The 27,147-nt window shown below is 37.2% G+C and overlaps 3 protein-coding genes and 1 long non-coding RNA gene across 4 annotated transcripts; 1 reads left to right on the forward strand and 3 right to left on the reverse strand.

Annotated features, from left to right (window-relative positions):
• Positions 1–916: 916 nt before the first annotated feature.
• Positions 917–7,130, forward strand: LOC139143998 (multiple epidermal growth factor-like domains protein 6). The gene is made up of 7 exons (XM_070714636.1): positions 917–1,255; positions 1,642–1,737; positions 1,915–2,037; positions 2,454–2,576; positions 3,856–3,972; positions 4,282–4,404; positions 5,681–7,130. The coding sequence occupies exons 1-7, from the start codon at positions 952–954 to the stop codon at positions 5,806–5,808; spliced, it is 1,014 nt and encodes a 337-aa protein (XP_070570737.1). The 5' UTR covers positions 917–951; the 3' UTR covers positions 5,809–7,130.
• Positions 7,131–7,819: 689 nt separating this feature from the next.
• Positions 7,820–12,027, reverse strand: LOC139144000 (uncharacterized). The gene is made up of 3 exons (XM_070714638.1): positions 11,486–12,027; positions 10,134–10,375; positions 7,820–9,750 (listed from the first exon to the last, which is right to left on the reverse strand). The coding sequence occupies exons 1-3, from the start codon at positions 11,826–11,828 to the stop codon at positions 9,613–9,615; spliced, it is 723 nt and encodes a 240-aa protein (XP_070570739.1). The 5' UTR covers positions 11,829–12,027; the 3' UTR covers positions 7,820–9,612.
• LOC139144454 (G-protein coupled receptor GRL101-like) lies at positions 12,014–20,905 on the reverse strand. The gene is made up of 12 exons (XM_070715154.1): positions 20,627–20,905; positions 20,041–20,157; positions 18,949–19,233; positions 17,438–17,554; positions 16,009–16,125; positions 15,635–15,740; positions 15,309–15,377; positions 14,485–14,556; positions 14,199–14,270; positions 13,464–13,535; positions 12,739–12,810; positions 12,014–12,518 (listed from the first exon to the last, which is right to left on the reverse strand). The coding sequence occupies exons 1-12, from the start codon at positions 20,742–20,744 to the stop codon at positions 12,014–12,016; spliced, it is 1,722 nt and encodes a 573-aa protein (XP_070571255.1). The 5' UTR covers positions 20,745–20,905.
• A 945-nt stretch (positions 20,906–21,850) lies between these two features.
• Positions 21,851–25,038, reverse strand: LOC139143093 (uncharacterized). The gene is made up of 3 exons (XR_011554524.1): positions 24,683–25,038; positions 22,584–22,801; positions 21,851–22,267 (listed from the first exon to the last, which is right to left on the reverse strand). It is a non-coding gene; the product is annotated as an uncharacterized lncRNA (long non-coding RNA).
• Positions 25,039–27,147: the final 2,109 nt, after the last annotated feature.

The raw sequence follows: 27,147 nt of genomic DNA on the forward strand, positions 1-27,147 counted from the left end.
CACGTAGTACCTCATTATTAAATATAACGATATAAGCTACACATTTCGTGCTACCGAGAGAAAAAAGGATAAATTTGGGGTCAGATCTTTTCAACTATTAGTTTTATAGTAACTAAACATCGGTGATAATAAATTATCAATTTCCACATTCCTCGAAGAGTATTTTCCAAATATTTTATCAGCACTTTTAGACAATTATTTATTTTACATGTGAAAACAGGTGACATGTCATTACCAATAAACCCTATTGCAGGGTGACAAGTCACTGAAGCGCCACACGGGCAACTGACTGCTGTCAAAAATGGGATCATGTATTTTACATGTAACAGTTTTTGTAGTCAGCATTAACTCTAGCTGATAAATCCAAAGTGGAACTCAGTGAGATAAGTGTATAATACATAAATAATTTGGCTGAACTCCTAGTTTAAACGATCTTCGAAAACTACTAGATATGGCACAGCCGTGAGTTGAGTGCACAGGAAAAGGCTGCTAAATCAAGTTAAATTCTCTCTCTCTCTCTCTCTCTCTCTCTCTCTCTCTCTCTCTCTCTCTCTCTCTCTCTCTCTCTCTCTCTCAGATCTCAGAACAACGTATGCGACGCAGACAGTGGTACAGTCTCTCATTCATGTCGATGCCCTGTCAAGACGACCGAGAAGTATAGGGTAAAGTGTGGATTATTTGGTTGGTGGCGCTGCACCAGAACCAGGCGAGAATTTTTACTGATACCATGACTTTCAATTCACAGACTATCATGTCAGTGCCAAGTAGTGAGTCTGTAGTATCAAATAAAAGCATTCTCATCTTGAGGCCAGAACAAAAAATATTTATATGTGATTGTGACAGCAGGAAATTTAGGGAGCAATTTTAAATATTTTTTACAAACGTTAAACTTTCAAGGTAACACTTTGATACTCTAATGAGCGTCACGTCAATAAAAGTTATCGCTGAGTGATGGTTACAACAGATGTAATCACGAGGACATACCAGAAGCCTAGTCGTAATTTGTACGCTTATGAAAATCGTAACCTGACAGTGTTGATGGCTGATTTTAAGGTACTTTACAAGACGTTCGAACAAAATCTGCAAACATTTAGCGGCAATTTAACGAAAAGTGATTGTAATTTGGCCGGTCACATTTTATCTTTTATATCTAGATATATTACATCGACGAAATATCACAGAGTGACGACCAGCTACACCAACAAATGCTGCTGTTCAGGCTGGCATAACAAGGAAAATGGTCGATGTAACACACGTAAGTCGCTTTGCGTTATCAGTCGCTCAACCCAACACACCGCCACCAACATTAATAAAGCTTCCTTTCTTCAAGTTAGTATATCCAATTTGATGAATTATACAGATATAAAATACTTTAATCAGTGTTATTGAGACATACTGTAAGCTCAAATACATTACCTGCTACCAACTTGCTAGCCAACCCCTATGTCTGAGTGCTTGTGTAAGTTCTTACCTACCTACATACATACATACATACATACATACATACATACATACATACATACATACATACATACATACATACATACATACATACATACAATGCATTTCTGTTTGATGTATGTCTCTACATACCCACAAAAGCGATAACCGATGTACTTTTCTTTCAATTTTTTTATGCAGCGATATGCGATCCTGGCTGTGAAAATGGTGGTTCATGCATTGCACCGAACAGATGCACTTGTCGGCCAAACTTTTCTGGTCAAAGGTGTTCGAATGGTAGGTCATGTCTCTTTGTTCGGTGTACTGCCGCTAAGAATGATGACAATAAAATTGACATAAGCAGGTTTTTGAGTCGAGTTAAACAAAGAAAAACTTGGGATTCAGAAAATTGGTCAGAAAACAATTCGTGCACGCTAATGATATTTGATATTTTTTTCATCTGAACAACCATAGATGTTAATGAGTGTGCCACCAACAATGGTGGATGTGAGCAAACGTGCGTCAACACCTTCGGGAGTTATTATTGTCTTTGCCGGTCTGGCTATACATTAGACTCCGATGGCCGAAGTTGCAACGGTAAGAGTGCGTGCATTATAACTAGTAATCATTAAGACGATTCTTGATACCCTGTGAGCAACGATGAGGCTAAAATAACATACAGGTGATGAAATGTTGGATACTGGAAAAAATACGAAACGTACACAACTGCACATTTTTAATTTCTTTACTTTCTTAAATCACAAGTGTTTGAGAAAAATAACGCCCGGAAAAGCAGTTTATTTCGCGTGGGACACAGACGGTGAGGGCGTTGTCTAAGAAAAGTACGTTTGTTTAAAACATCTCCGGAAAATGCGTTATTGTAGGTTCCACTCTATTGACTAAAAAAAATCATTTGTTTTTCTCATAGTTTAGTCGAATTAGAAACTTATTTTGCCGAAAACTACATACTTGTTTGGAAGATAAAGATTTTGCCTGTGTTGTTTTGCTTTTAGACATCGACGAATGTTCCGATTCTAACGGAGGCTGCGATCATGTTTGCCTCAACACCGATGGTAGCCATTCATGCAGTTGCTATAGTGGTTACACGCTTGGCGACAACGGCAGGAGTTGCAACCGTAAGTACAATCGCCATTTTATCGGCAACTGTCTTAGCAATTCTAAAGCTTTTAAGTGTCTTTTAATGAGCAGTTTAATGAGCAGTTTCTATTTATGTCTAAAACATGTTCAGGCGGGCCGTTTCTACTGACAAAATATTACTTATAGTAGAATGCACTTCAGGGACAGATATTCGGACTCTCAAATTTTTTTATAGTATTTCTTTGACCTACAACTCGTGGGCCTCATTTTTATTGAAGCTCTTGGAGTAAAGAAGACTTTCACCGTCTAAGGTTTTGAAAATCAAAAATTTATTTTTCTTCATAGATTTAACACAAAATGGCGGCCATTTTGAATTGCGCATATCGGTAAATGTAAGATAGTTTGTTTCTCTAGTACCAACCTGTGCAAGGTGACCCCCTATAATAGTTATTGGTTTTGAAAGAGAATAGTTGAACAATTCCTTGTGGAACGTTTGAGCAAAAGTTTAAGTCTTTCGCTTTCCAGGCGCATATATTTGACACACACGGGGAGGAACATTTTTGTGACAACACATATATTTAGCTGTCATACACATTGACATGGCGGAGAGAGACGTTTCATTAAAGCGCGTCTGTTGATCTGTCACCAGTCTTCTAAATCCGCAACATAAAATAAGCTCAGCCATGAAGATTGCACACATTGCATATCTAGTCGGACGCGTAAATTCCACAAAATGGTTTGACATAACCGTTTATCATATGGTAGGAACCAACTCTGGTCACAAACTATGTTCAAGGCCAATGTTTGTATTGACATTCGTTGGTTACTTTTAAACGAACACAGTCGTTATTTACGTTACAGCCGCGGAAAAATTATCATTACAGTTTAGAGTATAAACGGGATGCTAGTCGAAAATGGTTTGTTCCAGTATAGAGAATCAGTTTACTCAGTGGAGGAGCTGCCTGCAGTGCTGAGTTTGGCGGATTTCTGATCAGTCTTCAGACAATAAAATAAACTCTTGTTTAGGTATACGCCAGGGCATATAGCGAACTGCTCAGCTAAGTTGCTGGGTAAATACCTATACTTTGCTACATGTATACCGAATATACCGCCCCTCATCATTTGCAATGACAATAGCATTCGGCTTTCATCTATTCAGTCCGACAATAGACACGGCTACTGGTCACTACTTTATCAATATAACAAACACAAAACGTTCTAATTATGAGGATTTGATCGTGAACATTCAGCCCTGTTCAGTTTTTGAAATGATCATGGTTTCCCCCACGTTGCCGTTAACACTTTTTACTTTTATAGTGAACGATTACTGCAGTGGTATGACTTGTGAACACGGCTGTTCGAACATTCTCGGCAGAGGTATCTGCTACTGCGATCCGGGTTACTACCTCACAGCCAATGGAACCTCCTGCGCGGGTGAGTATCTTGACCTTTGAACCCTGATCTCCTCATGACCCTATGCAGCATTCAGGGAATTTTAGGCCGTATGTTAGAGTGAACGATTAGCTATGACGTTTACAAAAAGGGCTTGCAACGATATACCATCAACAGACAAAAACAGAAAAGCGGTATAACCGTGTTTTACCTTTGGAATCAAGGGACTTATTTCAGAAAGTTCAACACGTACAAGCACTAGCGCACTGACACGCAGAATCAGCCGACGTTATACTACGTAGGATTTGTAGGACTATGTAGGATTTCTTAATATTTTAACGTCCTCTTCAGATATCAATGAATGCAGCGATTCCAATGGAGGATGTCAGCACTCTTGTGAAAACACCGATGGCAGCTACACCTGTAGTTGCAATGCCGGGTACACACTGGGTGACGATGGACACGCCTGTGAAGGTATGTTCATTTCATGCCGCGTTATTAATGTGCATTAGGAAAAATAATTGGGTGCAAATGAGCCATTGGGAACATAGACAATATGATAGGCCGTGGAGGAATTATATAAAGGTGGAAATAATTTGACAAAATGATAATAAGTTGATATTTAACTGTTTAACTGTAATGTTTAAGTGTTATTATATTGTTAGTTCTGCCACTGCCTTATTTTAACAAGTATTGGCATGGCTGCATACGTTCAAACGGACTTTGTTGAAAACGTATTAAAGGGACAAAGTCGCTCTTTTTGACCATTTTTGTGATATCAAGAACATTTGGGATACTTGCATAAAGTCACCAGAGTACACAATAATGACATTCATGACTGCAAAATTACGGCTGACTCGCAGCGTGTTTGCAAGGTTATATCTGATTGGTCGATTGTCACTATTCACAGCAACTTAGGGAGTTTATTTGTATTATTTCATTATAACGGTACGATTCTGCCAACCAATTGGATAACAGCTTCGAAATCGCTGCGAGTCGGCCGCAAAATTACCGCCTTGCTGAGCGCAAACAGATAATTTGTTAGTGAACTCTAGAAAAATGGATTTTTCCTTTTCCGACCCGCTTACTTATGACAAATAAACATTGTCACAATGCAAGGAAAAACTGCCATCGTTATCTATATGAAAGTCGTCGCCAAGTAAGATTTCATTACAAAAGCTTGCTTGAGGTCCAAACTTGTATGTTCAGCCATGCATGGTGACAGTTGTGAACGGAACTTGATTTTTGAGCACAGACGTCTGACCACAGGTGCGTGCAGTGTTGCTTGGATAGTCGATCGAAGGCCCGGGATCCAAGCGTGAGGCCGAAGGCCGAACGTCGATACCCGTATAACGAAGAGAAACTATGACATGACAAGCTCAAACCCCTCCAAAACCAATATAATAAAACATCTGCCCTAAAAATACCTTCAAGAGTTCAAATTGAGTAGTATTTCAGCAAGTTTCAAGACTTCAAGCAACACACACTACTTCTCATATCAAACAAAATTCATAAAAGGTAAAAAAAGAGCGACTTTGTCTCTTTGAGGGTTCGACTTTTCTATGTGATTAACTTCCTGTAACTAATGGCCGTAAAGAATTAGTGGTTACACTAACAGCAACGTACGCGTCGTAGAGAGCTCCTTCAAAAGATGAAAATGATGTTATCTTATTGATCACACCGCGTATTTCACGATCACAATATCTTCCTCTGTACCTGACAATCGAGAACTCTTTTTTACCGTTGCTAGATATAAATGAGTGTGACGACGACAATGGAGGCTGCGACCACATTTGTGTCAACACCAACGGAAGCTATCGCTGTAGATGCCAGCCGTTTTACAAACTGAAGCCTGATGGGAAGACATGTTTTCAATAGTAATTTTGGCGTACGAGGCTGCCTGATTTCCCAGACATGACGAAATTATAGTAACACGTGATCAATATAATAAATACTTTTTCGATTTTTGTTCCAAATACAAGCAGTACATACCTTTAGTTTTTGTACACCAACATTCAGGAAGATAGTGTGCCTTACATAAGTTGATCTGTCCCTTTATTAAAATGAATGTGTGTTTCAGTTTCATAGTATGATTTGCCGGCACAAACTGAAAAACAATCGCTAGCTTCAATACAGTTCGATTTAATTGTCATTCACCTTTACACTTTGCAAAGCATGTCAACTAAAAATGTATTTGACCGAAAATCAATTAAAGTCGCCAATTGTAAGATGGTCCATCGTTGACATTTCCCTGAAGGCTAGTATTTCCCTGAGTTATGCTTACAGTCCGGTTGTTTATAAAAGTAAAATCATCGCTGGAGCCATTAATCAGAGAAATTTCACCTCACTGTCGGCGCCCTTTGAATAAATCATGTTGAACAGTTTACTGAACTGAATGAGGATGAACACAGCACATGTTTTGTTTTGTTAACGAATGGGTCCAATGTGATGTGTAAGTTCTTGCCCTTAAATGTTGCTCCCACTGTATTGCGAAGAGATTTGTAATGAATATTTTATGGCCTACAATTCCTTTGCAGCTGTTTTTGTCTATCGTTGCATTACAATGTTTAAAGCATTGGCTGTTCCAGTATTGTTAATTTTGAAGTATTGGAGTCAAGCATAATATTGCGTTATATATTTTGATTGTGTTTTACCAGAGCAACTATAGAGAAGACATCACAAATGTACTAGAGCATTTTTTTCGATCGATTTTGATGATTTCCGACAACAAAAAATGAAAAAAACAAACTGATGGCACTTGAAAACCAGTTGTACACTCACGTTCAATTATAACTGTCTTAAAAATTCACGTCAGTTTTATGTCTGGTTTACATGAGCATATATGTACACAATGTAAGTTTTTAAAGTAAGGAGTGCAAAATTCTCAATTTTGTATTATATAGCAAATGCATGGTTACACAGATGAAGTTTCGTTTCGCAGTATTTCAACAAAGGAATGGAAAGACTCATCCATTGACTGATATGGAGGAATACTATATAATAGATAATTCTTAAACACTTGTACATTTTTAGTGTGACTAGCTTACTAACCAATAAATCAGTCAGTTACGAGTTCAACTGTCTGGCAGAGGCTTTATCCTGACACCTCGACGCGTACTTCATTGGGGAAAGTAAGATCTATGACAGTTTTTTGTGTAATGAACATACTTTTGCAGCAAATGGGGTGATATATTTAAATGCCAAGGTACCATATGAAGTCTGTCGACACGTGATTAGTTATTATCATTGGCTCTGGAGTAGAGGGATTTATCTATCTATTCACTGATATGAAAATAAAATCAACGTGTTTAAGGTTCTTTCCCTTCTTGCCCTCCCCAAATGGTGACCAATTTAAATAATGTTGACGATGAAAATGCATAAAGCTAATGCTTAAAATTTGTATTTCAATCACATGTTAGATAAATCAAAGACTGTCTTTAGTTATCACCAAGATGACGAGTTTGATGTGCGACAAGCTGGCGATAAAGTCTGGGCAATAGCGAAACGAGCGTGGCAGAAACGAGCTCGCTAGCTTCACTTTCCTCTCCCTCTGCCCTGTCAATATCATTGGTTTCGTGGAAGCATTAAGAACTTTTCGTAAATCTTACTAAATTAGAGACCGGTCATTTCTGACTAAGTATGGGTGGTGTTTGCTGGCAGTCATTATTGGAGAGAGCAAGTCAAGGGAAATTGTAAAAGTTTCCAACAGAGTGGCGGTCACTTACAAGGAAATCTCCGTGAACATGTTTTACACAGCATTGAATGACTATTACACCGAAAGGAGTCACTAGAACTAAAAGATTGTGTATACTGATCTACTCATTGTCATTACACATTCATCAAACACAAATCACATGATCACATGTCAACGTATGATGAAAAGAGACTTCCCTTTTCACACTGGTAACTTTATTACACTTCTATATAATCCATGCATAGTGTTGTAATACGATCAGATACTTAAAAAAACAAGACAAAGAAAAGCGAAAATAGCAACAGTCACATCTCAAAAGTGTTTAATGAAAATCCGGTAAAGAAATACTGTCCTATATCCTACGTGCCGTTCTTTGCGAAGACACAATCGGACATTCGACAATCGCCGATCTATCGATTTAGTTTATCAAAATCTGTTAATCTAGGATTGGCAGGATTAAACTTTAAAGTGATTTTTAAATATTCGTCTATATAATAAATGCTTTATTAAACACGTTCAGTTTGAATGTGACTTGCAACAAGCAAATTTCAAAGCCTCTGGCTTACTTTCAATGTCAAAATCAATGTTTAACACTGCTGCAATATGGTATACATTAAATTACATATAATATACAATTTAGCCTATTGATATCCATACATAAAAATCGAAATTATTGCCTGTATTAACATGTGAGTTGTGGGTTGACACCCTCGCATAAATAGATAACTCGTTTAAATATGATATACCGAATAATACACATCGAAAACACCTTACAGAAAAGCATCAACAAAGTCATACGCTTAAAGGATTTAGATGATATTCAATTAATAAGAACACATATTCTAAACCGTTCGAATCTACAAAATTTAACAATCTGACTAATGTATACGACCCAAATTGTTACCATTTTCAAATATTGATGTCTAGCTGTACAGCCAAAAGAAAGGCAAAAATAGCAACAGTCACATCTCAAAAGTGTTTAATGAAAATCCGGTAAAGAAACACTGTCCTATATCCTTCGTGCCGTTCTTTTCTAAGACAGTGAATCGGACATTCGACAATTGCCGATCTATGAATTTAGTTCATCCAAATTTGTAAATCTAGGATTGGCAGGATTAAACTTTAAAGTGATATTCAATATTCTTCTACACAATAAATGTTTTATTAAACACGTTCAGTTTGAATGTGACTAGTAACAAGCAATTTTCAAAACCTCTGGCTTACTGTCAGTGTCAAAAGTGATGTTTAACACTGCTGCAACAATTAAATTACATACAATTTAGTTTATTAGTTGACATCCGTATATTATACTAAATTAGTTGACATCCATATATTACACTAAATTATCGTCTGTATTAACATATGAGTTGTTGGTTGACACCCTAGCTCGCACACGCAGATAACTCGTTCAAATTTGACATACTGAATAATGCACATCGATAACACCTTACAGAAAAGCATCAACAGAGTTATACGCTGATAAGCATGTAAATGATGTACAATTAACATTATATATCCTTAACCATTTGACTCTACAGATTTAAACTATCTGACTAATGTATACACATCTACGACCCAAATTATTAGAACTGCCAATAATTGATATCCAGCTGTACAGACAAAGCTCGAAGTTCAACACTAAAGTTATTTGTTTTATCAAACAGACATTTGTTCAGTAAAAAAGCTCAAAATGTTAAAAAGGGCGCTGTGACAACGAATGTTTTTTCGTTGCTTTACAAACATCAGATGAAGCATGTATTTGCACTTCCATAGATTACCTTATGGCTCAAGATTAATTAAATGTATACAGATTAGCCCACGTCTTGTTTAACAACAACATTTGGTTTATTCAAAAACGTGTCCCCAGCATTTCTTTTGTTTTTGGAATCCATGGTTAAAGAACAGTGACGTCGTCTTAACTCACAAGTTTGCTCTTAATTCAACATTTCTGCTGTCAGTTCTCCCACTCTCAGCCCTCAGCAATGTAGTCACTCTAACACACGCTCCATCAGCTGAGAAATAAGGCTCCCAAAATTCTTCATATCCTGTGCATACGGTATCTTTGTGTCCTTTACAATGAATTGCGATCGGCTCATGTCAGACAGGAAGGCACGGCAAATATTTCCCTAGATAAATGGATAAATGATACAAAAACGAGATTATTTAAATTTGAAGGACGTGAGTAAACGCTGTCATACATTGTCGTCCGGTAGAGTGCCTTCCGTCTGCCAAATTTAATCACATTTCGGGGTAAATTTTATGTTGATTATTTCAACTTGTTTTTGGATTTGAATTCTTGACTTTTACTCATGGATTATCATTTTAGAATTAAATTTAGATAGGGGGAATTTGGCTGACGTAGATGATCTTTATTTCGCACGTTTGAAACATAGAATTCTGCTACTTGGAGAACACCAAAACACGATGTAAGTTCCTAAATAATAAACTAGAATGATTTGACAAACAACGTGTTCATGCTTAAAGCATGCGCTTGACTGATGGAACTAACCTGCGCATCGATTCTCAAGACGATCGAATTCTCGGATACACGACCATGTACTATTTTGTATTCGTGAAGAAAGTCTAGGGACTTCGCTATGCCGACAGCGATGACATGTACCTCTTTCACCGTTAGTTTACCATGTTGAACTTTGATGTTCCTTTTCAACTGCTCGACACGTTCGAGGGATGATGTCAAGAGATCGTTTGGGACGAGAGGGGTCATCTGCATCGCTTTTTGAAGCGCGGATACTGAAAAAAAAAAATCGTGCGTAATTATATGCTTATGCTTCTGAAACTCGTCAAAAATGTGCAAGAATGTGTGTATATAAAAGATACTATAAATTAGTAACCTTTCTATTTTCAGATTGTTGGTATCGCATAAATTTCCTCAATGAAGTATCGCCAACCTCTCGTTTTTCCTTTCATTGTTTAATATCGCCGGCAAATATCCATTATAATATGACCGGTTTCTAATTTCATATTGTTTTTCTCTGGCATCCTGTCCAGGACGTTCCCGTCGGCATGTTAGCGGTCAAACTAATAGCAAAGTGTTGTGCTGATAAGTGCGAAATTGAAACAGAGCCTCTCAAGTGTAACTGAGGTTTCTTAATGTTCATCATTAACGAATGTGTATTGAACCGATCTCAAATACCCTGCTTTCCAAAAGCTTTCTTTGAATTAAAGTCATTGAAGACTGAAAGTGTACAACATAAGTGTCGAAAATGGCATGTAAATTCAAACGTTTAAACATAATTTTATATGTCCTCCCGTTTTCAAAAACTAATCATGTGACAGAGAAAATAAACTTAAGATTACAACAAAAAATGTAGGCCATCTTGTGTCGGGCATTCAATAAATGGTACCATGCATTTGTCTCTTATTATTACGATGTGTATATGCAGGATATACTGTATTTTTGTACTTTCCTGTGGGGGTGCCATTTTATGATTTTATTTAACACGTAACGCGTAGGCATGATCCAAAAAAGAGTGCAGTGACACACATGTCCTTCAATCTTTACACGAACCGACTTTGTTTTAAAAATAAAATCATGAAAATAATGCATAAAATTCGCAGCTATTGGGGCTTTAACATGTCAAAATTACGTTGTACACATGAAGACACAAGTTTAGTATGACCCAATGTACCAGGGTGATGAGAATTCTTTTCAACTTCAGGAAATACTACGAGTGTTCTCTCTCTCTGAAGCTTCCTTTTATGTATATGTAATTTTTTGTAGAATTAGTCAAAAGGCGACGTAGTCAATACCACATCAGCGCTGTCCATCTATAAGGTAAAGGGATGCGTTCTGTAAACATTGACACAAATATTATTACTGTAATATAGCTTTCGATTTACCAGTTTCCAGCCGATTTGAGATCTTCATAGTTTCTGACTTCGTACTCAGTTCAGATTGTCTCGGGGGCGTCTTCTTCACCTTGATGACAGATATGGTGTAGAGGATGGGGTTCATTGCAGAGTTGACAGGCAAGATGAAGACTGCAGTCCAAGCGTATACAGATCCTGGAATTGTGACTGTGTCAGTCAACGCCAGTATACCCATTACAGTGATCGGAACCCAGCAACAGAAGTCAGTCAGTACTATCAGTGTCATGCGTTTGGCAATTTTTGTTGCATTCTTTGTATTCCGAGTTGAATTAACACCAGCGGCTCTCGTTGAAAATCTTACGGAAATGTACATCGCAATATAGCATGCGAAAATCAAAACAAAGGAAAGAAAATTGGCGACCAGGAAAACTGTCACTGAAAATTCCCATCCGGGTGTGCGTTCATTGGTCAGATGTAGAGACAGACATACGGGAGAACGACCATAGTAATTATCACCAAAGTAGGGAATGCCAACAAGTGGCAGAAAACTTAACACCGCTACAACAATCCACCCGACATAGATACGGCTGTCTTGAGCTTGATGCGAATGAACTTCAGAGGAAAAGCAATGATTAGGAACCTATCAAGCGTGATTATGGTCAGCGTGTACACGGACACTTCACTCGATAATGCAGCTAGAAAACCAGCAAATTTACAGAGTAAACTATTCTTCCAGGATGTGTCATAAGTGACGTAGACACCACGGTAATACATGTCAACTGATGCTATTATCAACATGTATATCCCCATTAAGAAGTCAGCGAGGGCCAAGTTCCAAATAAGAAAAGACGGCACTTTGTTCAAGTCATTCTCCTTAATTCGCCAAACGATAACAAAGATATTGCCCAGAAAAGCTGATATTCCGAGGACCCAAATAGACCATCTTAAAACTTGATTGGCCATGAGATCTTCGCAAGAGGAGAATGGATCAGCAAGTGGTGTGCACACATCTACGTCCTGGTGTTTTCTGACCATACAGCAATATCGGTAAGCATCCGTATGTCTGAAACGATGGTAAGACAAATGAAGTAAAACACTGGACGTCCACACTTGTCATTCTTTTTAAACGAAATGAATGGATGAAGCCGAAATTGTTAGACAAAAGCGTACATAACGATATGTCCCTATATTTGCCGTCAATAAAAAAGACAGGGCTTGCGCCCGTCTACATTCTCGTTTCTCGTTTACCTGAATGTTTGCGTGGACAATAATAAAGTACTCACATTTCATGTAACCCTTCAAGTGGTTCAAATACGGACGAACTTTCGACGTTAAAGTCGTTGCTTGTGAGATTCCTGTGTTAAATGGGAAAAAGAATCAGCCCTTGTAATAATTAGACGTTGATCTCTCTGCTGACTTTTTAAAATGACCCTTCTTATTCATGTTGCATTGTATATTTGGCAAATATGCTGGTCCATTTCTTCTTGCAAACACAATGTGATTGCGAATATGCGCGTGGCAATGCCTTGCGTTGTATAGACCAAAACGACATATTTTAGAATCGACAGTGATTGAATTGATTTGGCGCATGGATTTCACAGCTGTAAACTTTTGAGTCTCGTGTGTGATTATTTCCATTTACAAATTTACAATTCAACTGGCCGTTAATGATTACAAAAAAACGTTCATCATTCTTTCTTAACACCGATTACAGATGTGTGCTCTCCATTTCGCGTAAAAGAATATGGGCAGATAGTCCCAAATGTTAATAAAGGTTACGACCGCAGCAACAAATCGATCAATGCATATTTATCAAAGTAAACAACTATAAATTATGTAAAAATATGGACCTATGAATCTAATATCGTCTGCCTGTCTGTCTGTACGTCTGTGTGTCTGTCTGCCTGCCTGCCTGCCTGTCTGTGTGTCCGTCTGTGTGTCTGTCTGTCTGCCTGTCTGTCTGTCTGTCTGTCTGTCTGTCTGTATTACAAGGTATTTTAACTCTTACAAGAATTTGACATTTCGAAGGTCTTGAAAGGCACCAATCTCCACGAACACGATGCCGTTTCCTGATAGTAGTCTTAGAAAGAAAAACAATGTATGAATGCTTATAACAATTGAAAACACTGGCTGATGTTAAAAAATCATAATGAGCTTGCAATGACTCTGTTAGTTAGCAAAGGGTGACGGGAAATGTAGCTGTTACAATACTACCTTCTTAACAGGGAAAATGTCATTTGTTTGTATCGCTGTTATTGTGATGTGGTAATTATGTCCTCAAAAACAGCCGCCGCCAATCGCCAAAGCTTCAGTGACAGCCAGGCTATGATTTCAAACTTAATTTCTGTAAACATTGTCATAGGCATCAGGGTGAGTATTATGACGATGAGCTACACTTTCAGGGCAGTGGTTGAACAAACCTTCTTTCGGAGCAGAACTTTTACGACGGCCCCTCCTCTTTCCACTGTACGATTGTGGGGCTGCTAAACCAACATAAAGGTCATGAATGCATTTCTCTTAGCAAGCGACGTACGTTTCAAGATTTTTATTATCAAAAAATCCACAAGGGTCCTTGGTTTTTACCAACGCTTTAGAGCATGTATTTTTCTGGCATGGTTTTCGATAACTGTTTTCATAAACTATTGTGTAACGTGTTCTTCGCATAATGATTGGCACACAAATCGCAGTAATCTATAAGTTACTGAACCATTTAAGAAGTAAAAACACAGAAAATATTACTGACAGTTCCAGAAGATTGTGCAATCCATAGAAAGTGTTTTCGGATAAAACTTGAATATCGTTTTCTTCAAGATTCCTGGAAGAGAAAGCAGCACAGATGTCAGGAGCGAGAGAAGATTTAATGCGTTTCTAGCATTTTGTCGTCACATTTTGACAAAGTCTATTGCAATGTTGAAAGTAATAATACTGATAGTGTACAAACGTACAAGAAAGACGTAATCGTTTGCATACAATATTAATTCACGTATTCCAGAGAAACCACCACAGAATACAAGTGGTTGGATACTTACAACAAGTATAAATTTGCAAGAAAGAGAAACTGCCTGGGTCGAATGCGAGTAATTGAATTACGCGACAAGACTCTGAAATGAAGAAATACAACAAATTATGTATTATTTGATTGCGTTCTTGAATATGTGTTTCAAAATACGCATATACAGATGAAGGTAATATATATATATATATATATATATATATATATATATATATATATATATATATATATATATATATATATATATATACATTATATTTGTGAGTGCGCCCGTTCATGTATCTTCCTCACACAATTAAGCACATTCCTTACGATGGTCACTACAAGGTAGCAATAGAATTCAGAGTTCAGACGTTACTACGTATACGTTTAAAACAACAACAGGAAGTGTAACATCACATGACTTAATCCCTTTCAGTATAATCTTCGAGACAAACGTCCACTAACTCTTATTTAGACTTCTTCGTGACTTCCAAGAGGAATTTAGCATGCACACAATCTTCTCAGAGAACCACAAGTCACGTGAGTTTCAGTTGCATGGAGATATAGCGTGAAAGAACTGTATGTAATGCTAGGATATGTCAAACTGCCTGTTTTGAGGGAACCGTCAATCTAGAGGTATTCTAAACAAATTTATTGTCTCTAAAGACATCGATATTTTTCATATGCCTCATTGGCAACCCTATCAAGACTCGCTTTGCTTATCATATGCAGTGCAGACTATATTTGGACTTGTGAAGGTAGCTAGATATTTTATAAATGACGATTGGAAGGACGTGTGAATACATTTGCAAGTTACATATTGGTAAGCTGTTTATTTATTTTATTGTTTGTACTTACAGTTCAGCAAGTAACTGAAACTCTTCGAAGTCTTCATTATCAAGCTGTAAGGTATTGCCGGAAAGAATTCTGTACATAGAAGAAATGTCAATTGAGGCGAAGATTAACGATGTGATGCCGTCAATGTTTTGTAAACTCTAAATGCATATTGTCGTCATATACAAAGGACAAAAATAATTTCATTGCTTATTCAAGTGATCATGATCAGGTTTTATGCCCATCTTTGATGCCTAAAATCGTTATATGCATATGGGCAATTCACACATGGTGTTGCTATCTTGAAGTCTGAAAATCAGTTGATTCATTAGTCTGCCGACGGTACTTACAATTTCTTCGCTTTATTACTGGCAGAGTATGGCAAGACACTCATGTTCTGGTTGGTACAGTCTATAGCAGAGCCGTGGCACACACAGTTGTCGGGGCAGGTATCACCTGAATTGATTACAGAAAACGTAAATGTTATCATTTTAATATTAAGTCTCAGCTGATTTCTGTAATTGGTAACACCATCTATTTCTCTTGATTCCTTTGAAATATTTAAAACAAAGTAAATTCATTGGGGATGATATAGAGTTGCCATAGATGTAAAACACAACCTTGTACAGTATCAACTTTAGGCCTACACTAAACTTTACTCATCAAGACCACAAAAAACCACCAATTGTAGACAAACTTTATGTCAAAGATTGGCATTTCTTACCGCACAAGAGCTCATCATCTCCGTACCAACAGTGTTCAATTCCATCACATCTTTCAGACAGGAGTATGCAGTTTTTCATTTGGTGGCATCGATAACTTCCAGAACAGTTATAGGTGTCTGTGTGTACAAAACAGAGGGACATGCTTTGCTGTATAGGTCATGATGTAATTCAAATACAGTTTAATATGGCCTACAAGCATCTTAGATGTTAATTGCTATGTAACAGCTTCCAATATTCCTCAGCAATTGCACCATTGAAGTTAATATATGTGATTATGAACATAGCTTTACTGATCGAGAACATGAAGCTCGGTTCGGTTGGCAGGGCATAATTATCACTTCTCATTCAAAACCAAATGAATGAATGAATGACTAACTGATTGACTGACTGACTGACTGTGTGAATGAAGTGCGGCTACTTCGTATATAGTGCCGTATAACCGTTAAAATATAAGACAATGTTTTTGTATACCAAACTGAATCAATGCCATTTTGACGTCTTTACGATGTCACTATTTTTGTTTGCTTTTTATTAAATAGAGAAAAAAATAATTTCCATGTTGAACCATTAATATTTGTATTGTTTAATGCCATCACTGTATAACGTTATTTCGATGAATTGGTCATAGTAACGACTCAAATTGTTTACGTAGTTCTTTCCTTGTTGGATAATTGAAACACATGTTTACTTATCCTAAAGCAATCCATTGTAACATTTTTATCATATTTTTTGCAAGTCTGAGAGAATTAATGTACCATTCTTTTATGATGGGGGATCTGATACACTTCAATTTTAGGATTGTAAAAACTGGTCGATGGCCTCGTGTTACTCTTTGATTTATTCTCTAAGCATTTCAATATATAGTATATATTATTAATAAACAAACGGATGATTAACTCATGCATAAATAACATGATCGGAGCTAATTTTTGTATGAATGCGTATGGATGATTTTTAGAGAAATTTCTTTTGATATTATTTTGCTTACAATCTTCAAAATTGAATTCAACTCTTGCCATGTTGTGCAATTGTTAGAAACATGAATCAAGGCATGACAGTATTTTCATTATACTCTCCTTAAAGATAATGTCATCTAATGATCATTACCTAGTTCCTATCGTGTTTAAGAACATATGAAAGAAAATAATTTCATCCATCTATTGGGATGAAATGACTCACATGACCAGTCACAACCTCCTGTGTCAAAGCTCTGGCAACATTACATTCATTCACTGCTTCTGTTTCTCAAAGTCTGTTAGATGATAAAAAGTACCCTAAAACATTGCATTGATATCGTCTCATTTCAGCATTGCACAAATATCAGTACACTGGCTTTTAAGTGTTATCCGTCATGCAATGTTACTGCAGTAATCGGAAACATGAAACGATTTTGTTCATGGAATAAAAGACGTTGTAAGATACGCTTACCACAATTGAGTTCATCCATGCCATAGGGGCAGTCTAAAATACCATCGCACCGTCGATGCAATGGAATGCAGTAACCGTCAGGACACTTAAACATGGTAGGTGGACAGCTGAAGAGCTCTGCAAAATATGAGTTAATATTTTCAACCTTTTATAACCATATTTATACATTGTTAAGTATCCTTGAATGCGAGCAAATGTATCCTAACTGAAAACAGATATGAACTTAATATACTCACGTGTTTTAGAACAGTTCATTAATAGTAGTGCGCTTCACAGAACAATAAGATATATGTTATCACTATATGTAGCAGGTTTTTCAACATCGCACAGTACTCTCAGAGTTTAATCACTAATTACAAAACTTTATTTAATATGCAAATGAGCTGTTAATTAACTTGACACTGCTCAATGCTTCATGGGACAATTAGATACCCATCAGATCAACATTTGTAGCACGTTTTATTTAATTCAGTGCTGTAATTTTAGAGTAATGTCACTAATTAGAAAATTCATTAAATATGCAAATAAACCCTAAATTAACTTGACACTGTTCAATGATTCATAGCACAATTAAATATTTATCAAATCAATATCTGTAGCACGTTTCACAAAATTTGGTGCCGTAATTTCAGAGCTATATACCTAATTACAAAGTTTATTAAATATGCAAATGAACCCTTAATTAACTTTACACTACTAAATGCTTTACAACACAGTTAGATATCTGTCGGATCAGTATATGCAGCAGTTTTCATCACATTTGATGCAGTTATTTCGGAGTTATATGACTAATTATAAAACTTCATAAAATATGCAAATGACCTATTTATTAACTTGACACTGCCCAATGCTTCTAAGTATAATTAGATATATATCAGATCAATATTTGTTGCAAGTATCATCAAGTTTGGTGCAGGAATTTCAGAGTTATCTCACAAATAACAAAAGTTCATTAAATATGCAAGTGAGAAGATAATTGACATGACACTCGCAATATTATCATAAAGTTCTGAGATTGTCATCTGTGAAAAGTTTCATGAAATTTTGTGCATTATTTCTTGATATATGTCTACACTGTCACTACCGTCTCCATAGGGAAACCAGTAGACGTAAAAAAACGATATTACATAACTTCATTAATATGCAAGCAACACTAACCAAAATCTAATCAGTTCTTGCCAGTAGCATATGGTACCTGTGTACCAAATCCGACTTGAATCAGTTCAGGCGTTGTTGAGTTATCGTGTAAACAGACAGACAGACAGACAGACAGACACACACTAACACACACACACACACGGACAGACAGACAGACATCCATCGCTATGACATTAGCCCACGTGTTTACACACGTGAGCTAAAAATGAAAACAACAATTTCAATATATCAGATACTGCAAAGTTCCGTTGGCATGAAATCATTCGACAACATTCGATTGAATGTTTTTGAGTAAGTCAATTTATATAGAGAACATACTGAAAGGGGGGAGTTCGACTGAAAATGTGACTTACCACAATGCCTGAGATGAGTGACGTCCCGACATCCTCGCTGGTAACCAAACTTATCAAAATCATAAACACATATCCATCTTCTGTTGATACAATGCCCATTGTTGCATTTGAAACCATTTGGTCCACAAGGTCCGTATGGCAGGGATTCAACGTCATTTGTGCTATTGTGATTGAAGCAATTGACCTCATCTTCGTTTTCGCTACCAGCACAGTCCTTCTGTCCATCACATTTTGCTTGATTAGGAATGCAGTCAAGATAATAACATAGGAATCCTGTACATACATCTGAAATTGTCGACAGAATGTCATTTAAATTACAATTAACCTTATAACAGTACATTTCTAACGACCGCACTGCACACGCACAGGGACCCACACGGTCACGTGTGAGTTTGAAGACCGATCGCATAACGAGGACGACCAGCAACAGAAAAAGCGACATATTGAGTTCAAACCCTTCAGTTAAAGCGTGTGAACAAACATCAGCAAGATATTCCTCCGACTACTTGTTTACCACTGCCAAACTCGATCCATACTACACATGTTCTTCAATAGAAACACAATTAACGTAAGCAACGGTTGCACTTACAATGTAAGCTGTATGATTAAATCGCGTAATGAGAAAGTAATCGCCGGAAACAAGCATACAGATCGCCCAGCTGTTTTTAATTGTCAGAATAAGTCTACGTGCCCTTTGAAAAGTACCTGTTAAGCAAGAAGTATCATTTACAAGACCAAAGTCTCTCAACAGGGGTCATTAAAGGAGAAGATCTACTTAGGCCTGATTTCCACTTCAAGACACCTACCATCCACAATCGTTGTGTAACAAATATTATGAGAACAGTTCTTAATTATTAAAATCCATTTAGTCTCGTAAGGACAAGGATCAAGTCTTTGATGTATCATGGCCAATGCCAATGCCAATATGTAAAGCACTCATTCTTGTTAAAATATTTAACCTGTGGCGGTACACAATGCAGAGCTATATCAAGTTATTGTCAATTCGATATTATGTCTAAATAAGCGATTACTACTTTCTGAAACGCTCTAACTAGCAAGCAAAATCGTCAATTTCTAAAACATGATATTTACCGCACAGTACTTCATCAGAGCCATCGATGCAATCTACAATCAGGTCGCATTTTTTCGATATATGTACACACTGCCCATTATCACACATATACTGGTCTTCTGTACAGTTTAGGTACACTATAAATTGATGAAGAGTTGGTTGTGATGGGTGAATTGAAATTATTAGACCCTGGAGAATCCAGGGACTTTTATTGCAAGTCAAAGGATCAAAGTCAAAGGATCTCGAATACAACAGATGTTAACATCTATCTCTTCGTACTGTAAATCTGTTTTGTCTGTGTCAGCTTCGACTTTACATCAGTAGATGACATAGCATCGTAAACAAGACATACAGATATACAATTATAATCTTGAAACAAAGACAACAGGATGTTATCCCACTATCTACGATCTCTCATACTTATATTGATCTCCCCTATCCAGAGAAGACACTGAGAAGAAACAGGAAAGTTAAGCATGATATGAAATTGATTGATTATAATTTCACAGGTTGACAGTGGCAATTATGCGTAAGAACGCATTGAACTTATTGCGTGCGCTGAAATGGTTATTACAAAAGGCATAAAATAGAAAATTCTATACAGACCACATTTCTCCTCATCACTATTGTCGCCACACTGATCGATGAAATCGCAATAAAAAGAAATTGGAATGCACTGTCCATTACTGCATTGGAAACTATCACTTGTGCATGATCCTCTCATATCTGCAATTAATCATAACTTACTGTAAGCCAAACAGTATAAACTTAAATATAATACGCCATCTTTAGGAACAAACGATCACCGTAACTCGAATATAGCACAGTAATTAATGTAGCTGAGTTGACAAATATCACAATCAAAGGTATTCTGAACAGCTTTTTCATGTATGTCTTGTGAATTAAACGTAAAACGATGCTTATGATTTTCAAAATCTACACATTGAATAAAATTACTCTTTTTTGATCCAATATTGTCGCCTACAATAGTATGTCATTTTTAAAAAGCTACAAGCGATAAGATTAACTTGCCACAAGCTATCTCATCAGAGCCATCTCCACAGTCGTCTACTCCATCACATCTATATATATCATGTATACAGTTGTTGTTCCCGCATTGGTAATTGCTACCACTACAAATCTCAGGCTGATTACCTAAAAGATGGAGCTTAGTGAGTGTTTTGCAGTTTTTAGTCTTTGAGTCAACATGTTAAATCGAGAAAATTGAAAGCAAAATATGCACGGTACTTCTTCAGTGAACGTCAAACTTTACAGGGTTTTGAAAGTAAACTACGAAGGACAATCACGTGACTCACACAACGGTATTAGGTCGTCTCTACGTTTCCTATATTGTTTGGGTTTGAACACATACCCCGTCCTAATTCAGTTCGAATACGTTATCATCTGAGTTCAAGGTCAATTAAAGTTTGTTGACATGTGCTCTCCTTTTTAGTTTTTTTTTACCTAAATCAATATTTGAGATTTTACACTGGGTGTTCTCAATAAGGAGTTATTTCAAGAAATTTCATTAATTTAACTGTATTTTATTGTAAGTTGGTAAGAACAGATATTTGCTACCACAATTTTAAAAGTAGGAAAGTTACTCTTTGAAGTTCACTTCAATGTACCCTTATTCACCTATTGCACATATTTGAGAGATAAACATGTGCTAATCATATAGTCCCCAAATGTCCATTTCTGATCGATTGCCAACTTAGAATGCAGATTGTTTAAAGATCTCCCTGTAAAAGGATTTTTATGTCCTTGTTCGTCTATTGCACTACGTTGAGATGGTTAGATAATCATTGGTTTGTAAATTATTACCTGAAGCTTGTTTTACGCACATGACATTGGTGATGTGATTATGTTCACAGTTTATCAGCCCTACGGACCAATCGAACAAGCTGATAACAAGACATGTGGTAGAAGTATTCTGGGATCCTGTTATGTTCTCTGCATATTCGTCAGAGAAGCAGGCTGTCGGACTTTCTCCTACATTGTTCCCACAATCATAAACGATCATATTTTCGATGTCGATACTTAAAATAGCTGCTTTCCCGACCAGAACATATCCTGATGCGTGATGGGACCAAATATAGCGCAGGTAATATTTCACTGTTGTAAGTTCTTGTAATGAGATACTCTTGAAGCCAAACTCTGCATCTTCACACAAGGCTAGTTTTGATAAGATGGCTTGAGGCTTGAAGCAGATATTTTCGTAACGTCCCCATGAGTCGTCTTCACAGCCTACAAGAATGATAAAAAACTTCCTTTGGGAAAAAGGTATCCATTACATGCTTCAAAAAGTCAAGTTCCTGCGTTTTTCGTATTGCTCTTTTCGTAATTCTTAAGTCTAGCAGATGTTCAAAACACAGAAGCATGGAATACTGCATAACATGTTTCCTGATGGGACATCACTGTTGCATCTCCATATGAGGTGTAGAATGCGTTTGAATGGCATCGCGGCTGAATCTATTCACCAAAATATTCTCAGCATGGGACACTGCCAACAGTCTAGTTTTGAGTAGGTGAAATAACGATGCACAGTCCTCACCAGACTTACCGAACATGGGTATACTAGAGGATTGGTCGACTTCTTCTGTAATGCCATCAAATACAGCGGCCTCTCGCTTGCATATATATTGGTTCATTGTGTTTGATACACATGAAATATCATGCCAGTGGTCGGTGAGATAAAAATCAGACAATTCGATCTTTGTACACTGTTCAAACCTGGCACCATCTGGCTGATTCTGTTCCGAGTCAGTACGCGCTCTCTCCCTAGAAGGAAACATAAATACGCCATTTAATCGGAAAACTTGACTTGGAAGGCTGGAATTTATCCATCAAACCTATCAACCAAATTCAAATGCTTAAATAAAGAATGGTTCAGTAACCTAGCTAAATTGTTAAAAATTTCTGACAGTGACTCCTTCACACGCTGTAGAAATCATGAAGCACTCGCTCTCACCACAGACAAATAGAAAAACAAACTAGCAACGCGGCATGCCTTTTAATCCATGGTCGTCTCGGTAGACTATGGCATTTACATATGAATATGAGCTTCAAAGGTGTTAAACGTTTTGGAGACTTTGTTTGTGGTTGATAATTGCACGAGATTATGCGAAAAATACGACGAGATGGCATCGTGCTGCCAGTCGCGTAGCAAGCATAGTTACTTTGTGAGCTCTATGGGCAGAAACACTGCTTCACACCAATCAAAACAGAACACGCCAGCAGTTTCATAAACATGTCCTTCCTTGACGAACGTGTAAAAGACGGTATGACTGACCGTAAACCATTGAGTAAAACCAGACAGTTTCGATAAAAGACTTTCAAATTTGGTTCAAACACACTCATTATATATTCATAAAAATATGAGAGGAATTTTTTAAATTGTAAAACTCACTTTCCTGAAGCTCAAAACACTCCTGTTTTCGCCAGCACGCCAATTCCGCTTAGCACGACACTACAACAACACAAGCTTTGCCGAACATACTTTCGCTTAACAATCGGCGAAAATCCGAAAATTACCGAAGGATGCATGGTCGGCACTCTTCGGAAAAGAGAGCCGAGAACTAGTAACTACATGAGGCGAGGCGAACATGGATGGGTTACTATACCACTTCACGCCTTGAACAATACCCGTTGCTAGTCTGTTTCTCTACTTGTCTGTGCACTCACATACTTGCCATCACACATCGCACACAATCTTTATCAAAACAATGAATACAACTGGGCGAAGTACAGCCTCGGGGACAACCAGCAGAGCTATCAACCATGATTAGAAATTCACTAAATTTTCGATCGGATTCGAACCGACAACGTACGGCAGCTAGTCACTAAGCGAAGACATCACAGTCGAAACCGCTCGGTCATATCACCAACTTTAAAAAGGAAGTTCAGTGACCGAGCTCGGTTGTTGCAATTATTCTGAGTTTGACTTCTCAAAACGCTGTAGAGTTCTTAAGGCACTCGCATAAAATACGAATTGTATTACCATACCCTGTCCATTGCGTTTTAATTGGTCGAGCTGGACCACGTGACTGCCCACAAAGACACAGTAATAGTTCATTTTCATGCCCGTGAATGTGAATAATATCGTAAACACAGAAACTTTACTACTAAAATGAAAATTGTAAAATATAATGGAGCATTTGTTCGCCACGTTTAGACGCTTTTTTTCAAAAATATCTCCGGATTTGCAAAATTTTTGCAGCGCGCACTACTCACTGACAGTTTCTAGGGATCCGTTGTCATTGGCACCTGAAATTTTCGTACATTTTGACGGTTTTTATGGGTTCGTTAATAATATAATTGAAATAACAGACTCCGCGCTGACAATAAACGTTTATTTATGGGCACGGGCGAGAGAAAAGCCAAATTAACGGGCTCGGGTTCATTTTTGGCTTTCCTCTCGCCCTGGCCCATAAATAAACTTTAATGGTCAGCGCGTCGTCCGTTATTTCTATATTATTCTCCTGAATGTGAAAAATTAATATTGCAAAGTCAGCATTTCTGCACTCGTTTAAAATCATTGTATTTCAATTGGCTGCGTTTCGTTTAATATGAGAATCCTTGCTAAAAGTCAATACCGAGATGTTAGAAAATAAGTCTCGTGGGAAATAAATCTAACAAAAGGACGCAGTAGCAGATACATACCAGTCCGCATAGCTCATAGGATTGCCATCAGTCCATCGATACCGTCCCTGAACAGTTTCAGCTGTCAGACCTTGATAAAACACAGCGATAGAATGGGTTTAGACAGTGCAGTGAAAATACTTGTTTCAAAGCAAATAGGGAAAGTTGACTAAACATATTTTTAAATTGGGTAGAATCAGACACTTAATATCCATTTGATCTGCAAACAGAATACTCTGTCATCCGTCGCGAGACAGACTTATTAATGAAAATTGTAATATTCAGCGAGACAAACCATCCTTCCTTAGTCGGACCTAAGTTAGTTGCAGTGTTTGACATTGTCTAAATCAAAGTAGATGTATATGTATTCAATGTATTATGTTACGTCACATGATTGTTTAGACATCTAATCGATAAACTCATCGACGGTTAGTGTAGTCATTGGTTGGTTAATATATATAACGTGTTATAGAAAAATCCCATGAGGATAATCCTACGTCAACCGAGTGTTTACCTGCCTTAGAAGTAGGTTATTGATAGCATACTATGTCGATGTTATTTCAAATTTTGTTACATGTTCATCTTTACTATGTGACTTTGGAACTTTTAAGGCTGAATTATGCGAATCAACACATTGCTAAATATTTGAAATACACAGATGTTGAAGACGTCTTGGCAAACAACGTTTTGCATCTGTGGATGGAATCAGCCTTTTTATGACGCTCTTCCTTAATCTCGCCCTAAGAAAGGTTGCTGAGACAAATATAATTTACGTCTCCTGATATCTGTCGGCTTAGTTGTGTCTTCATGCAATCAGTAAACTACATTAGTCCGTTCTTGTTTTTTGAAACGTGGATTAGTTGCAATTACAGGATTTGCAGCCGAATGGTCTGTGAAGTTGTTTGGCCGCGTTGACCAACAACCCGCATTACCGATCGTCATGGTCGGTTTTGCTTCCCTCACCAAAGATGGTTCAGAAAAGTACTATATGGTTCATGACCTGCTGCCACACAAAGGAAAAGCCTGCCTTGTTTTGCAATTCAAGCTGAATTCAAGCTGCGCTCTTCTTGAACTTTTATCACAAAATGAAAAGCGTAAAGATTAGTTTTGATTGTATTTTCAGTCTCAGCTAGTTTGCTAATATAATTGATGCGACCGTTAAGAACATGTTTCTTGAAAAGTTTGCCAGTTTGAACTGTCAAATATTGTCAAGTATACTGTTTATACACTTATAGACATCTTTTCGGCGAACAACAACAAATTTAAAAGATTTAAAGCCAGTCAGTTTCGGTCTATTGGGTCGATTGGTATTCTATACTTACCATTAGATTGGTGATAAATATTCGGGCATACTGGTAACAGGATATGCAAACAGTTGTTTTGTTCTATAAACACTTAATAGATATCGATGATGTTTGCAGTCAGAATCTAATTACATTTGTAAAAACTTCACCACTAGATTTTATACATGTTGCCATGGAAACGTCTTTTGCATATAAGCATATATCTGAATGGGAAAATGATGCCGTGTTTGCACTTCTGGCGTAAACATGGGTTTTTCACACTTTACAGTATTTAGTAAAAAGTGAGTTCTAAGGAGTGTCAACGATATCACCATTCCAAAGCATGTTCTTGATTTGACAAATACTCACCTATATATGTAGAGGTGTCACCGTACCACCAATCATTGATCAGCGAGTACATTATAAATTTTGATTCGTCCTCATTTAAGATGCTGACTAGATGAGCACCCTCTACGACACATTCCTTCTCAGCTTGTCTCCAAGAAAGTCGTGTATCTTGCCGATGGAATTTGTAACATTCCTTTCCAAACTGTTTCCAACTTTCTTGACATTTATACACTATTATATATATATATATATATATATATATATATATATATATAATATATATATATATATATATATATGCAACTGAGTTGATCAGGATAATCTAAAATATTACATTTCCACTACAAATTTGTTTCGTATAGGCTGCAGAGCCGCCTACACTCATCGGGTGGCTGTGATCGACTGAAACTTTAGGCGGGAAACGATTTCTTTTGTTTTGTTTTTGTTGGCACCTGTTTGTTGCAAAAGGTTGAATAATTAGTGACTGCACAAGAGAAATTTTCTCCTGTGTCTGCAGGTCGATACTAATTCGTTTCTATTGTTGAGGGAGCACATTTCTGGATATCTGAGGAGTATGAATTTCTCGTGGAGGCACAGATTACATTTTTGCTTTATTCACTAAATTTGTGCTTGCTCAGATGTGCTTGCTCAGTTCGGTGCTGTTTCTGTATTTTGAAACAGCACCGAACTGAGCAAGCAAATCTGGTCACTGAAAGATGCAAAGACAGAATACAGGATTGACTGGAAAATAATAAAGCAATGCAATCCATACTCCAACGTCACAAAAAAATGCAATCTGTGCCTCCACGAGAAATTCATACTCCTCAGATATCCAGAAATGTGCTCCCTCAACAA

Source organism: Ptychodera flava, chromosome 11, assembly GCF_041260155.1.
Source record: "Ptychodera flava strain L36383 chromosome 11, AS_Pfla_20210202, whole genome shotgun sequence".
Taxonomy (NCBI): Eukaryota; Metazoa; Hemichordata; class Enteropneusta; family Ptychoderidae; genus Ptychodera; species Ptychodera flava.